The sequence below is a fragment of the Hibiscus syriacus genome, unplaced genomic scaffold, assembly GCF_006381635.1.
Source record: "Hibiscus syriacus cultivar Baekdansim isolate YM2019G1 unplaced genomic scaffold, ASM638163v2 tig00111403_pilon, whole genome shotgun sequence".
Classification (NCBI taxonomy): domain Eukaryota; kingdom Viridiplantae; phylum Streptophyta; class Magnoliopsida; order Malvales; family Malvaceae; genus Hibiscus; species Hibiscus syriacus.
This window is the reverse complement of record NW_024063083.1, coordinates 331,055-345,143: the sequence shown is the minus strand read 5'-3', so window position 1 is coordinate 345,143 and position 14,089 is coordinate 331,055. Positions and strand designations below refer to the sequence as shown.

Sequence of the window (14,089 nt, the reverse complement as noted above, 5' to 3'; positions counted from 1 at the left end):
AAACTCGATTTTTTTTTAAAAAAAATTCCGACCCGATCGAATCGGGTCGGGTCGGAACCCGTCGGGTTCGGGTTGAGTTGTCTCCCTAGGTGGCATGCAGCAGCAAGGCAAGCAAGCTCAATAACTCCGCAGCAACTCATTAGTCTAAGACTTAGGCTACGTGGTCTGTTGGGAAAGGCTTGGCCATTAACAAGTAGCTACGTACATACCCCACTTACATTTTTATATTATAATCATATTTCATACTATAACCCCTGATCCATGTCATGTTTTATAAATATAGCCAACTCTTTAACTCTTTCCATCCCATTTTTAAGATGGAATGTATCGGTCCAACAATGTGTTTTTCTCAACCTCTTTCTCCCCATTCTCCGCCTTCTCCCCCTCCTCCGCCGGTGGTTATTAGCCCTTGTTCCGCTTGCAAGATTTTAAGGAGAAGGTGTGCCGATAAATGTGTATTGGCAGCTTATTTTCCTCCAACGGAACCAGCCAAGTTCGCCATTGCTCATCGTGTCTTTGGTGCTAGCAACATCATCAAGTTCTTGCAGGTGCTTTACTTAACATTCAGTCCTTCACTATATTCGTATGCATAAAATTATACACCATCAATATATTAAATATTTGACATTAAGCAGTATTTGTTTTACTTTTGGACATTTCATTCAGTTGTTAAAGGTGTGAGTAACATCAAAGTTTGTTAAACCGTTGATATGTATATCAGGAACTTCCAGAGGGTCAAAGGTCGGATGCGGTGAGCAGCATGGTTTACGAGGCACGCCAAGGATCCGTGAACCGGTTTACGGGTGTGCGGGGGAAATTTGCCAGTTGCAAAAGTAAATTGATGACCTGCAACAACAGTTGGCCAGAACTCAATCTGAAGTGGTCAACATGCAATTGCAGCTAGCAAACGTCGACATAGAGATGGAACAGTCGTCTCCTCAACCCAATTCCCAGCAATCCCATTATGACACTTTCCCAAGCTTCATGGAAGACGAGCCTCTCTGGACTTGATTAATTCTCCAAAGAAGGAGAATTAGTGAACTAATACAAGGGTTATCAGCTCATTTTTATCGATAAAACAATATATGTATATATGCGGGGGGAATATAAGTTTACTTTGCTAAAGTTAAGAGGCAAAGTAGCAGTACTCTAGTAGATGCACCCATGTTGCTGAAGTTGTATTTCTAATTGGAATTTTAACAACTTTTAGGTAACCTGTTTATTTTTATTTTGACTTGAAATAATCAAAATTCAAAAATTAAGCCCATTTCCTTGTCAAACTAGCTTTTGACCATCTCTTTCGTTTGGTTAAATCTCAACTCAAGTTTTCGTTTTCAGTCACTTAAAATTATGAGTAATCATTCTTTAATTAAATTAAATTGTTGTTGAATAAATTGAACAATTAAATGTGTAAAAAGTAACTTTTGCTTTTTTATATTAAAATTGATAAGTACTAACTTTAAATTAAAAAAAAAACTGTTTAACATTTTAATAAAATTTAAGTGTTGAATTTGTTTGATAATAATGAACATTTTAATAACTTTTTATACGGACCAATGACCGTATTTATCTAATTCTCATCGAATAGAGTCGGGCCTGGTTTAGTTGTTGTTAGAGTTTTGTGGAATATATGGTTGTTGATTAGAAATCTCAAGTGAAGCATGCAGACATGATTAGTGACAGGAATTTGTTTGATAATAATAAATATATGCAACGTAAATAATCATATATTTATCATTTGATTTTACATTAGTTTTCAGAGACAACAAATTAAGGAATGGGAGAAGCAATGTTTTACAAATAACACACAGCAAGAAGTAGAACCCCAAAAAAGAAACGAAACAGAAATCAAGAGCAAAGAGGGCAAACAATGAGGCCATTCTCATTGCACTGCATGCATTTACTGGACAACCCGTCATCGGAAATGATCTTATGACTGCCATTGCAGACGAAACAAAGCACAAACCGAACACCGCCACAACCTTCACAAGCGCCATTACAAGTATCCATAGGGACGCCATTGAAGAGCATCTTCAACTTCCCTTGCTCATGCAAGGTAAGAACTTCATCGGCTCCGCCGATGTATCTACCTTTAATGAACAGCCTCGGGGGCATCACCCTTCCACCCAAAATCCTCCATAATTCTTCCCTGTATTCCGTGTGCATCGATACGTCCCTTTCGTAGAATATCACTCGGAAACTCTCCAACAGGAACCGCAAGCTGTTGCAGTCCTCGAAGGTCTTTCGTATTCCTTTCAGAGTTGTCGTGTAAAGGATGACGGACCCGTCGACTCCGGCCGGACACTTCTCTTCGAATCCTAATAGAGGATCGCCATTTGCATCCTCGTCATGGATTCTTGCCTTTTTCTCCATTCCTTTTCTGCTGTTTTCATCACTGTCTTCCAGGGTTCTTGTCTTCTTCTCGAGTACATTATCCTGCTCGATCCATGCTCTCCTCTCTTCTTCATTCATCTTCATGTGCTCCTTCACAGCTTGTTCAAAGACAACCAGAAGGTTAGGGTCAAAGAGGGTACAAGAATTCAAATCCGGCTTCCGAAAACACGACACATCGATCTCCGATAACGGGGCGCAAGTACTTTGCCTACAATTCATATTCGCATTCTCTTTCTCAACATGTGGCGTAATATTCTCTTTATCGTCAATCTCTTCATTCAAACCCAGTTCTTCTTCTTCATCGTCGTCGGATTCAAGATCTTTCATTAGCTCTGTTACAGCAATGACTTCAGGCTGATTCTCGACGAATCTTACAGAGCTCACTTTGATGTTTTCATGCTCTGATTCCGATGCTTTGGTGAACAACTTGGGTTGTTCATCTTGTTCATCGGGAATCGGTGCCTTGGAGAAAGAATCGGTAAACCCATCTATGGCTAATGCTTGAAGAACCCGATCTGGCTTTAGGTAACCAACTGGTTTGATTGATTTAAGCTTCCTCGAGAGCTTTCCTTTCACACTCTTCATCCTTTCTTCCCTTTTTGATTTCCCACACCAGAAAAGATTCAGATGCCAAATTTGATCTGATTAAAAGGCAAGACAGGTCGATGGTTTTGGTGCTTCAAGTTTTGTTTGCTGGAAAGAAGTGGGGACCAGTTTCCAACGGCTAGAATTCATTTTTAAAATTTCGGAAACTGGAATCCAATGATGTGGAAGTTAAATTGTAGCCGAAAGATTAATACCACGTGGAAAATAGAGATAGAAGGGGGCGAATGAGTTAGTAACGGTCATAATTTGCTTTGATCTCTACACTCGATAAATGTTACCCTTTTCCGTTAGCTTTCCACTCTGTTTTTGTTTTTGTCACTTATGATTTGGTTACATAAAATTATAAAGAATAAACAGAGCCACTTGAATTTCTCATACTAAATAAATTAATGTCGGATATTTAAAAATATGTTGTGAATTTCATATTATAATTTGTAAAAAATTTAGTACGAAATATTTTGTTTGGTGTTTGACAAATATCAGTACAAAATCAGTAAAAGTAGCACATTTGAAAAATAACAAATTCTAGTAAATTGGTAAACAAAAAAAAACGAAAAGGTATATAATTACAGTATAAGAAATAAACAGGTGGGGCAATTAAGAAACTGGAAAATGAAATTCATAAGCATTTTACCCTTCTTTTATGTTTACAATAAAGACAAGCTCTCTATCGCCTAATTAAAACTTAGTACAAATGTGCTACTTAACCATACAAAATTATGACAGCTTCTGCCACAACCCTAATAAAACACAGGAAAACTGCATATGCTTACGCAGACTCGGAGCATTCAAAGTTCCAGACTGCCAAACAATCCTGCTGGCACTTCACATGGCTACAATGATCATCAGGCGCCTTTTTACTTCTTCCGCTGCTTGCGGACCTTCACAAATCTTCTGGCAGACTTGTCACCACCACCGGTGCCCAATGAGAAGCTCCCTCCAGCACCTAATTCCTGACTGCTAGAAGCATGAAATGGCGATGGATTATGAGGTGTGGTTGGTTGGGCTCCAAATTGAAACGTTGCTCCTGCTGGGTTTGATGCACCAAAAGGAGACCCATATGGCGGTTGACCAAATATCGAAACAGCCGGTGAAGCAACAACATTGTCCTCTGCCATCGTATCCTCCATTTGATCATTATTCCTGGATGGAGTTGACCCAAATACCATGCCGGGAATGGAGTTACCGAACACAGACTGCAATGGAGTAGCACCTGCAGCTGGAGTTGACCCAAACAACATGCCAGGACTGGAGTTACCAAACACAGGCACAGATGGGGTAGCAAATGCAGCTGAAGTGAAAGAAAATAAGGAGTTTGAGGAGGCACCAGTGGATGACCCAAAGAGGGTAGGTGCACTGCTAGAAGCAGTAACAGAAGCTGATGATCCAAAGGAAAATCCTGATGGTGATGAACCAAATATGGGCGAGTTAGGGGCTTGCCAACTGGAACCAAATGTGCCAGAAGCAATGCCACTGCCAGAGCTCAAAGAATTTGTTTCTGAAGAGGAAGAACTCATTCCAAAAGTAGCCTCTGAACCAAAAGGTTTAGCTACAGATGCTGCTGATGATCCAAACACGAAACTGCCAGAGGCAACGGTTGAATTCCCAACTGATGGAGATGATGCAGATGAAGAAAACTGAACGGGTGTACTCTGAGTCGAGGTACCAAATCCAGTTCCAGCAGCAAATGCTTGGGCATTAACAGCATTTAAAACCAGAGTCCGTGTAGTAGATCCAGATGTAGCTGGAGCACTGAATCCAAAGATGTTGCTTCCTATGCTAGTGATTGAAGTTGTAGTGGAAAAAGTACTACTTCCTGTACTAGCCATTGACGAAGATGTACTGCCAAAAATACTACTACCTGCATCTGTATTTGCAGATGTACCACCAAGGATACCGCTGCCTTTGTTTGTGCTGCTGAAAAAGCCACTTGTGGAGTTTGTGATGTTGGAAGATGTATCATTGAGCCTGTCATTTTGAGAGCCTATAACCATAGCAGTTGTACAACCAGAAGTGCTGCTAGTGCCTGCAACTGCAGATAAACCACCAAAAATATTACTTGCAGAGGTAGTAAAAGCACAATTACTACCAAAAGGACCAACAGTGCCAGAGCTTGTATCCTGGGTCTTCACTTCAGCTGCTTCCCTTGAAGTTGCTGATAACATTGAAACTGAAGCTGATGGGTCACCAGAGGATGCAAACTTGAAAACAGGCATAAAGGATGAGACTGAGGCATCAATTGAGGGGCTGCTGCTTGTACTGCTAACAGCAACATTGGCAGTTGTGGAAGCAGTGGCAGCAGTGGAAGTGTCAATGTAGGTGATGGATACATAATTGGTAGAGCCACTGGATGAACTTTGACCATTACCGGGGATTAGAGATGGTGTAGGCAAAGGGTAAGAAAAAGGACTTGAAGCAAGAGACCCATTACTCAAAGTAGAACTACTTTCCGAGGCATCAAACTTGAAGATGCTTCCAGAAGTCGAAGTTGCTGTTTTAGGTGGGCTGAAAATCCCAGTTGGAGCATTCTCTTCATCAATTTTATCCGACAAATAATTGGTTGTACCAGGAGCAGTAGTAGCAAAGCTGCAAATTAAACAGCAACGGTTTAAACAATAAATATCTACACTTATAGATTGTTGTTTCCAAAAGAAACAATATCTCGTGATTGTTACAGAAGTGAGAAGAAACAGCAAAAAGAAGCTAAATCTTCATTAAAGCACTCTTGTGCAGATAAACAAGTTCATCTATAAACTGATTAAGTATACATACCTTTTTATTTCTTACTAGAACTAGGAGTGAGTATTAGATCGAGTCGAGTAAAAAAATGTTGAGTTAATCGAGTTGATAAGTCCAATTTCATGATTCAGACTTTCTTTGAAATTTTTTCAAGTCTAGGAGTTTCTCTTCAAATTTAATTGTAATTATTTATAATATTATGGTGTTAATTCCAATTTAAACAACATTCTCTAATCATATAAGATATAGATATATATTTTTTCATATTCTTTTTCACAAGTGTAATATTTAATAAATCAAATATTAACCAAAATTATAAAATATATTTGTAATGTTATTTTTAAAAAGAAGGGATTTTGAGGACTAAGTATTGATGAGAGTATAAAGAAATCAAGGAATTGATGGGAAGAAAGAATTTACAGAAAAAAATACAGTTAAACAATCAAATTTAATGAAATACAAAATTGAGAGAATAAATGCAAAAAGAGGAATCGATGTTACATAGGTATTCTATAGGGGTAGAGGAGCATGTGGTTTAAATTTGGTAAAAAATGGACTTAAAACAAATGAGGAATTGAAGAAATGAGGAAATTATGCAAATTTGAGGAACTAAATTGAAAAAAGAAGTTCGTTTTCAAAAAGAGGAATTAAAGCTACATAGATACTCTACACTTGTCTAGGGGCATGTGGTTCAATTTCGGTAAAAAAACAGACTTAAAATGGAGGAATTGAAGAAATAAGGAAATTATGAACTAAACTGCAAAACAATCAAATTACTTAGTTAAAGATCAAAACATCATTTTGAAATTCGGTTGTTCGGTCTTTTGACTTGGTAAAATCCTGACTCAACTTGAAAATCGACTCACTAATTTGAGTTAACTCAAAATTAAAAAAAATATATAAGTTTCTTTGAGTCTAATCGAGTTCTGCTCACCTCTAACTAGAACCCCATTTATTATTATTACCATCTTAAGTCTCTGCAACAATTTTGAAATGGGTTAGATACACATCCGATGCATACATTACAGTTGACGCTTAAAAAAAATTAAAAACCAGAAATTCAAAACTGAATTTTAGCATCGAGAAATTGGATATAATATGTGCACCAAACATGTAGTTAACAATTTCAAAACTATATGCGACCTTTATGTTGCACATCTCAACCTCACCATGCAAACCTTGACAACTAATATCCTGGAAGTTAGCTTCGGGATACAAGGGTTCTAAGCAGAACCCCATTTATTATTATTACCATCTCAAGCTTGGCAAAAACTTTGAAATGGACACATCCTATGCATACATCACAGTTAAATCCTCAATTTGACACTTAAAGAATTTAAAGATCAGAAATTCAAAACTGAATTTTAGTATCGAGAAACTGGATAAAGTTCATGCACCAAAAATGTAATTAACCATTTCAAAACTATATGCAACCTTTTTGTTGCACATCTCAACCTCACCATGAAAACCTTGACAACTACTATGCTGGAAGTTAGCTTCAGGATACCTAACAATCAAAGATCAATTTGGTGCAAGAATCACAACAATCAAATGTCTATAATCATTTATCGTGATCCTGATTTTCTATTTCCAAAGTCACAGTAGCAGCTTTTATCCATCTAATGAGGAAAATTTCCCCCCATCTTTTTCTTCTTAAACTCAAGGTGGTGGAATGCAAGAAAATAAGCATACACTGACATGAAATCATTATTCAAATGGCTAGATTCACCTCCTAAATCCCCCCAGCTCTTATAATAACTCCCATACTTGGTAACCTTTTACTTCCTTTCTATTCCACTCAACTCAATCCACTATTAATAATTCTATATATAATGCCTGCATTGTAAGGCATAGAGAGAAAGAAGGGGAAGGAGAAGGCAGAATAAATGACCTTCCAAGTAAGAAATGTTGACTAATGGATATATATACCAACCTGCTTGAGTTCTCCAGTTTTGTGTCTGAACTTGCAGCGAGTTTAGCACCTGAAGATCCAGTAGCAGATGAAATTTCACCAACATGGGCAGTGGCAAAGCGAAATACAGAAGTAGCAGCAGCATCTGACTGCTTAGCTGAAGCAACTTTCTCCCCAAAGCTAAGAATAGAAGTTGCCTTTGTTTCCTCCAAGGATGCATCTTCCTTAGCTGTTGAAGTTGACTGTGATGCCAACAACACTGCTGGCACAAATGAAGGGTCCACCTTTGGAACAGGAAAAGTAACATCAGCATTGTTTTCAACAACTGCGGATCCATCAGATGTCCTCAAATCAGGTTTTAATCTGAATGCAGACTTAACTTCAGAAAGACTAGAATGCTTCTCTGCAGATATAGCAGCAGCAGCAGCACTCTTACTCCCTTTGTCAGGCGTAGCAGATGCAGCACCGTCAGGATACCCATCATCATCCAGATCCAGATAATCCTGTGATAGATTGTAAATTTTTAAGGTCATAAAAAAGGAAACAGAATGACTAAAATATAACATTGAAGCTCATAAATTTCCTGTGTCAAACTGAAGGTAGCTATTGAGAGACTTTTCTTCCAGCATCTTTGAATCAAGACAATAGCAATTGATAGGAAAAAGTAACAGAAGGAAATTTGATCATAATATATTGCCTGTATCACCCAAAAATCATAACCAAAAAGGAGATTAGACATCAATTATATTTGTTTACCCATTAATACTAACCTCATTTGCACTCATATGAAAAGCCCGTCTCTTTGGTTGAGGTAGCTCTAGGGAAGACTTGATCACAGTGGAATCAGCAGCTTTAAAATTAGGCTCATTGTTAGCCTTCATTAAACTACCAGCATCTAGACCACTCACCGGAGAACCTGACTTATCAGAGAGAGCAACCAACACTGTTGAACCTTTTCCTTTAGCTTTATCACGGTTGTAAGACATAGAGTCTTGATCATCAGGCAGTACAGTGTAAGAAGCACTCAACTTGTCGCTACCATGCATGTTCTCAAGAAATTTTGAAGAATCTACATTCTCAAGGCTTTTAAGAGACTGCCCATGTGGCATAGATGGTGACAACTTACTTTGTGACTTTTCCCCAGGGGAGACCAACTTGTCAAGTTGCTGTAATATTTTTGAAGCCACTTCAGAAGACTTGGATGGAACAGGGGTAAAACTTGTGCTAGGAGTGCTGTTTTCCCCATTCTTGGCTAGAACATCTAGACCACTTGAACTACTGTCAGCTACATGTGTGGGCAGAGAATTAGCCGAAGCAGGTACACTTGACTGTTTCGAAGAAAGAATATTGGATTTTTTACGAATCCGGCGAATAGGGTGGTCAATTGATCCTATATCATTCTCTAATGCTGAACTCCTGCGCTTTAAAACCTGCAAGAGAAAAATGTATATCCAGTGACATTCTCTAAATGAGGAACTCTCAAAAAGAGTGCAATGATCCTAAATTAGTACCCCTTGTCCAGAGCCAGAAATTCTATTTTGCTCCCATACACTTTGAGACGATGATGATGGTCCACCAAAAGCACCACTTGCAGTGCCAGCACCCTATGGAAGGTGTTAACAACTATAATAAGAAATATGATAAGAAATTATGAATGAGACACTGATTGTAGAGCATCGAACCTTGGGGACAAGTGCCGAGTTAGTCCTGCAATAAGGTGTTCGTGCCATGCTATATATTGCAGACCTGCCCCATGATCTTGGGGTAGCAAAACCATCTCCAGGACTCCCAACATGGACGGATCTTGGCACAAAAGACCTTATGGGTGACTTAGAAGGGAAACTTTTATTGTTAAGCAAAGCTGAATCTGCTTTAGGCACTTGATTGTGTAATCTAAGCATAGATACAAATACATTTTGAGGCCTACTACCCATGTAAGCTTTTGCAAGCTCAGCGGGTGAAGCAACATCCTCATCAAGTACCTGTAACACCATGGAAGTTTTTTATTTCCATCTTTTAATTTAAAATAATACAGACTTGGAAAAAGACACTAAAGGATATGTTACCCAAAAGCAAAATGAAGGAAAGAGAACTCCTTACAGTTGAGCTGACAATAGGTGTGGAAAAAAAATGGTTCTCAGTACCATTTTCTGTAGCTGGGGTATCTGGAAGCTTTTCTTTCTTGTCATATGATACCATTGGTCTCCCATTAGACACAATTTCTTCATTTCCAGCAGGAAAATCAACAGTTCTTGAATGTAGTAAAGTCGTCAAATGATCAATTTCAGATCTGCAAAAGAATAATATTAATAATAATGGAACTAAGAAAATACATGTTGAAAGAATTACTAGTCAAACATAAAGAAATATGATAAGCCCACCAAATAAGGCAGGTAAAGTTTGTTCCCATCAAAGCTGAAACATGAAGGAAAATCACAAAGCATGACACCAGCATGTATGAATTGGAAATTAGGTAGTACTGTAGAAGGTTGCAAGAATAACTAGAATAAGCAAATGCATGAAAAGATTTAATCGGATTCATATTCTCAGCTTTCTTCCAGGAAAAGGAATCTGAGAGAAAAGGAAACTCCAGGATCCGTATGCACGAGAGCAGTAGAGCACGCGATCAAAAACTACAAATTATCAGAGTAAAAGCCACCAACTTGATTTAGCAAAGGTATCTTAAAACAAAGTAGCACAATTAACCATGCATGTCAGCTTGACATCAATAGGATGCAATTATAGATCATCTTGCCTGGTAAATGTCTTGCGCTTCAAAATTTCCTCAAGTTCAGCAAGTCCACCTTCCTGAGCATGATTGCTGGGATTCTCACGTTCCATGTCGGCTCTTTTCACATGAAAAGGATCCTGTGATGAGAAATTTTTAAAAAATATCAGTATATAAGTTGGGATCATCATAGAGATATCATAAAGATGAGAAATGAAAAAAATCATAAGAATAATATCATCCCCAAAAAGATAGTTAACGAGAAAGTAACTTCCACAATCATAATGAATAACGGTGAGATATGTTCACTTTGGACAAAGTCTGCCCCTAACACACTCTATCTAAGTTCTGTATCTCCAAAGCATACCAAGAAAAGCATGCTTCCAGTTTAAAAAACAAGCACTCTCTATCACACTTACAACTGCATTAAATCTAGTTAAAACGTGTTTGGTGAATAGAAAAGAAGAATAGGTTTAGCTGTTTCAAACACATACAAATACATAATAAAAAAAATATTGAAACAACGAGAGAGAAAACTGAAAGTGGTTAATGATGAAATGATGTTACAAGCCATATGGATTCCTCAAGTTCAATTCCCCAATGAAGTGAGGTACATCAGAATGCAGCCTGAAGGCTTTTAAAAAATTGGACCCCGATATGATTGGCTTTGTAAATTGCAGTTTACCTCAACATATGTCACTGCCTTAGAAGCAAAGTATGATGACTGCAATCAAGATGAAAACAAACATGCATCAAGCTACATCGATGCAAATATATAAACACAAGCATACACTATGATAGACCCTTTTTTATCAAGCAAAACAAAAGCATATGATAATGTACAAATTTAGTCAAAAATTTCATCTTTGCTGGTGCTCTAACTTTCACTTAATAGAAGTTATATTACCTTTTTTTTCATTTTAAGACTCTTTGGGTTTAATGAAGTTTAAGTCTCTTATTTTATTAGAAACAAATTAAAACAATATCAAAAAGATTTCTACATCCTACAGTACTTCTCTTAAATTAGCCAAACACTATTTTAGCTTCTCTTTGCAAATGTTTAATCAAATAGAACTCCTTATTGAAATGTCGAACAAACCAAAAAGGATCTTTGATTTAAGGATATTAAAATTTACTCATGCTTGTCAAACACTGTTATTGTGTACTACTAAGAAAATTCTAATACCAAATATTTTCAACTTTTTGATTCTTTGGAAACAGTTATTCTAGATACTGAAAAGATATCCAAGAAATTGAAAAGCAAGCAACCAGTGTTTTCAGGACACCAAAAGGAATATTGCAAACAGAAAATGATTTAAGAAACCAAAACAGCCTCAAATTTTCATAGTACTGCAGATGCACTCAAACCCAATTGCAAAGTAATGCTATTTATGGGGGCATAATTAAAAATGTGGACTGGTCACTGGTCAATGATAATACGTTAATAGGATAAATGCACACAGTCTGCAGAAATCAGTTAAAGATTCAACACATCTATGTATCTAAGAGGGCATAAGAGTATGAATCTTAAATTCCCTTCTTGGCAAGCCCATGCATTTGAAAGTGATCACGGAATTCATGTTTCATGTAATCCATCACACAATTTGTGCCAAATTTGAAATCCAAATATATTATTCAAATTCAACTTCCGAAATGCAACCAAAGAGCCCAATGAATCTTCCACAGACAATAATAGCATTACCTGGTAGACTTTCATACCCAACGCAAAGATGATACTAGAACATAGCATTTTCTACGGACAATAATACTGAAGAACGAAAAATCGAGTACATTTTCAAACTTCAAAGCTTCCCAAAAATATAAAGAATTAGCTCTATATGTTAAAAGTTTACAATTAACAGTTATTTTTTCCAGCTGTAAAAATATTAAAACCAGAGGAACTAGTTTAATAAAGATCCTTAATCAATCTAACAGGAACATAAACACAACTAGGATTAATTTTGTAACTTGAATACTTACTGTTGAAGTTGCGGCAGGTGAATTCTCCCTTGCTTCCAGATTAGTCTCTGATGAGATTATTACATGCAATGTTTGATAAACATCACCAAAAACCAGAACTTAATTAATGGTAATTCAAACTTATAGATGCCAGACGTAATAACTCAAAAAAGACTAACTTATTATAATCACCAATATATAATTAACTCACGGCTAACATATCCCAATCATTAATTTACAATAAGATATTGAAGTAAAATATTAAAAAATTTTAAGCATATTTGACATCTTCATTCATTGACATGTTTTTTAAGTACACGTAATTTCCAATTTAAAGCAATATCACGAAATTGGGCACAGCCACACAGGTTCCCGGCTATTATTTGGGCTACTGGGGAGTTATTATTCATTTTCAAATGAAGTATAGATAGACTAATAAAAAATAGCATACGAAAGGGAAACAGCTTTCATTTCGATAACAAAAACACAATGATAAATTATTATTCATAATAACAATTTGTTCTCAAATTTTCAAGGGGTAGCACGCAAAAGTAAAAATCTGACTCTGAAATGCTCTCCTCAATTAAAAACCACAAGCTCCCGAAACAAATATTAACAAACTGCCATTAATGAAGCAACATAAACAAGCACAATTCCATTGCCCCAAAAAAGTGTTATTTATAACTTAGAAACGATAAAAGAGGGCCGTGGAATAAAACTCACCTGACTCCGACGATTCCGACGGAGTGAGTCGTTTCCTGAAGATGGAGGCGAAGAGGCTGTGAGCACTGGAAGTAATAAGCCTCTGGGCTGGATCCACCAGCTTCGATAACCAACCATTTCTATGGACGGTACTGTTGGGGTTACTAATTGCGGTCGGTGGTCGATCGTACGGCGTTTTCCTCCGAAACGGCCGTTTCCTGAACTTTCCACCGGCTCCAAATCCGCCGTCGTACGGGTTACTCTCCTCACGTGCTGTCGCCATCGGAGAAGCTGAAGAGAGAGGTGGTAGGGTTTGCGGATTTTGAAGGTGGTAGGGTTTAGAATTTTATTGAATATTAATTGTACGCAGAAAGTGGGAAATTATAAATTAAAAAAATAAGGGACTAATGTATTTCTACGGTAAGAATGCGCTTTTCAATGATAAAAAGATATTGATTGATTGAATTTAACGGTTCTGATTTGGCGGTGCCCTTTTGTTTATTATTTTTTATATTAATATTAACTCATTTAAGAAATACATTTTCTACGTTTATAGTATGAGATATTTTTTTAGTATTTTAAGGGTAAATTAAAAAAATTGTCCCTCAGTTATAGGATATTAATTTTTTAATTCTCTCTACTATTAAAAGTTACAAAATAGTCTTCAATTATAGGGCGTTACTTTGTTGAATCTCTGACTATTAAAAGTTACAAAATAGTCATCCAATTATTTTTATGTTCCAAATTCATTTTTTCATTAAAAAATAAACTACAGTTTGAGCTTAACGTTAATCTGTTGATTGAAATATACAAAAATCTGATCTCATAATCTCAAACGAATATCATATATCAATCATCATGTTAATTTTCACCTCATACGACAGCCAATTTTTTATTGAAAAATGACATTGGAACATATGAATAGTTGGATGACCATTTTGTGACTTTTAATAAGCAATGGACTCAACAAAAATAATATCATAGTCATATAGTCGGAAAACTATTTTGTAACTTTTAATAGTTAAGAAACTCAACTATATAACATTATG

At 36.8% G+C, this 14,089-nt stretch overlaps 2 protein-coding genes and 1 pseudogene across 3 annotated transcripts; 1 reads left to right on the top strand and 2 right to left on the bottom strand.

Moving 5' to 3' along the window:
* Positions 1-338: 338 nt before the first annotated feature.
* On the top strand, positions 339-1,011 carry LOC120162709 (annotated as a pseudogene).
* A 758-nt stretch (positions 1,012-1,769) lies between these two features.
* LOC120162701 (uncharacterized protein At3g28850-like) lies at positions 1,770-3,035 on the bottom strand. The gene has a single exon (XM_039172806.1). It carries the CDS (start codon positions 2,977-2,979, stop codon positions 1,849-1,851), a length of 1,131 nt encoding a protein of 376 aa, XP_039028737.1. The 5' UTR covers positions 2,980-3,035; the 3' UTR covers positions 1,770-1,848.
* A 562-nt stretch (positions 3,036-3,597) lies between these two features.
* Positions 3,598-13,385, bottom strand: LOC120162699 (nuclear pore complex protein NUP1-like). 2 transcript variants are annotated; one of them, XM_039172803.1, is made up of 10 exons: positions 13,062-13,385; positions 12,360-12,406; positions 11,065-11,103; positions 10,407-10,519; positions 9,752-9,941; positions 9,334-9,633; positions 9,163-9,255; positions 8,422-9,081; positions 7,673-8,154; positions 3,598-5,586 (listed from the first exon to the last, which is right to left on the bottom strand). In XM_039172803.1, the coding sequence occupies exons 1-10, from the start codon at positions 13,321-13,323 to the stop codon at positions 3,858-3,860; spliced, it is 3,915 nt and encodes a 1,304-aa protein (XP_039028734.1). In that variant the 5' UTR covers positions 13,324-13,385; the 3' UTR covers positions 3,598-3,857. The 2 variants fall into 2 exon arrangements, with proteins under 2 accessions (XP_039028734.1, XP_039028736.1); XM_039172805.1 differs by lacking the exon at positions 11,065-11,103.
* Positions 13,386-14,089: the final 704 nt, after the last annotated feature.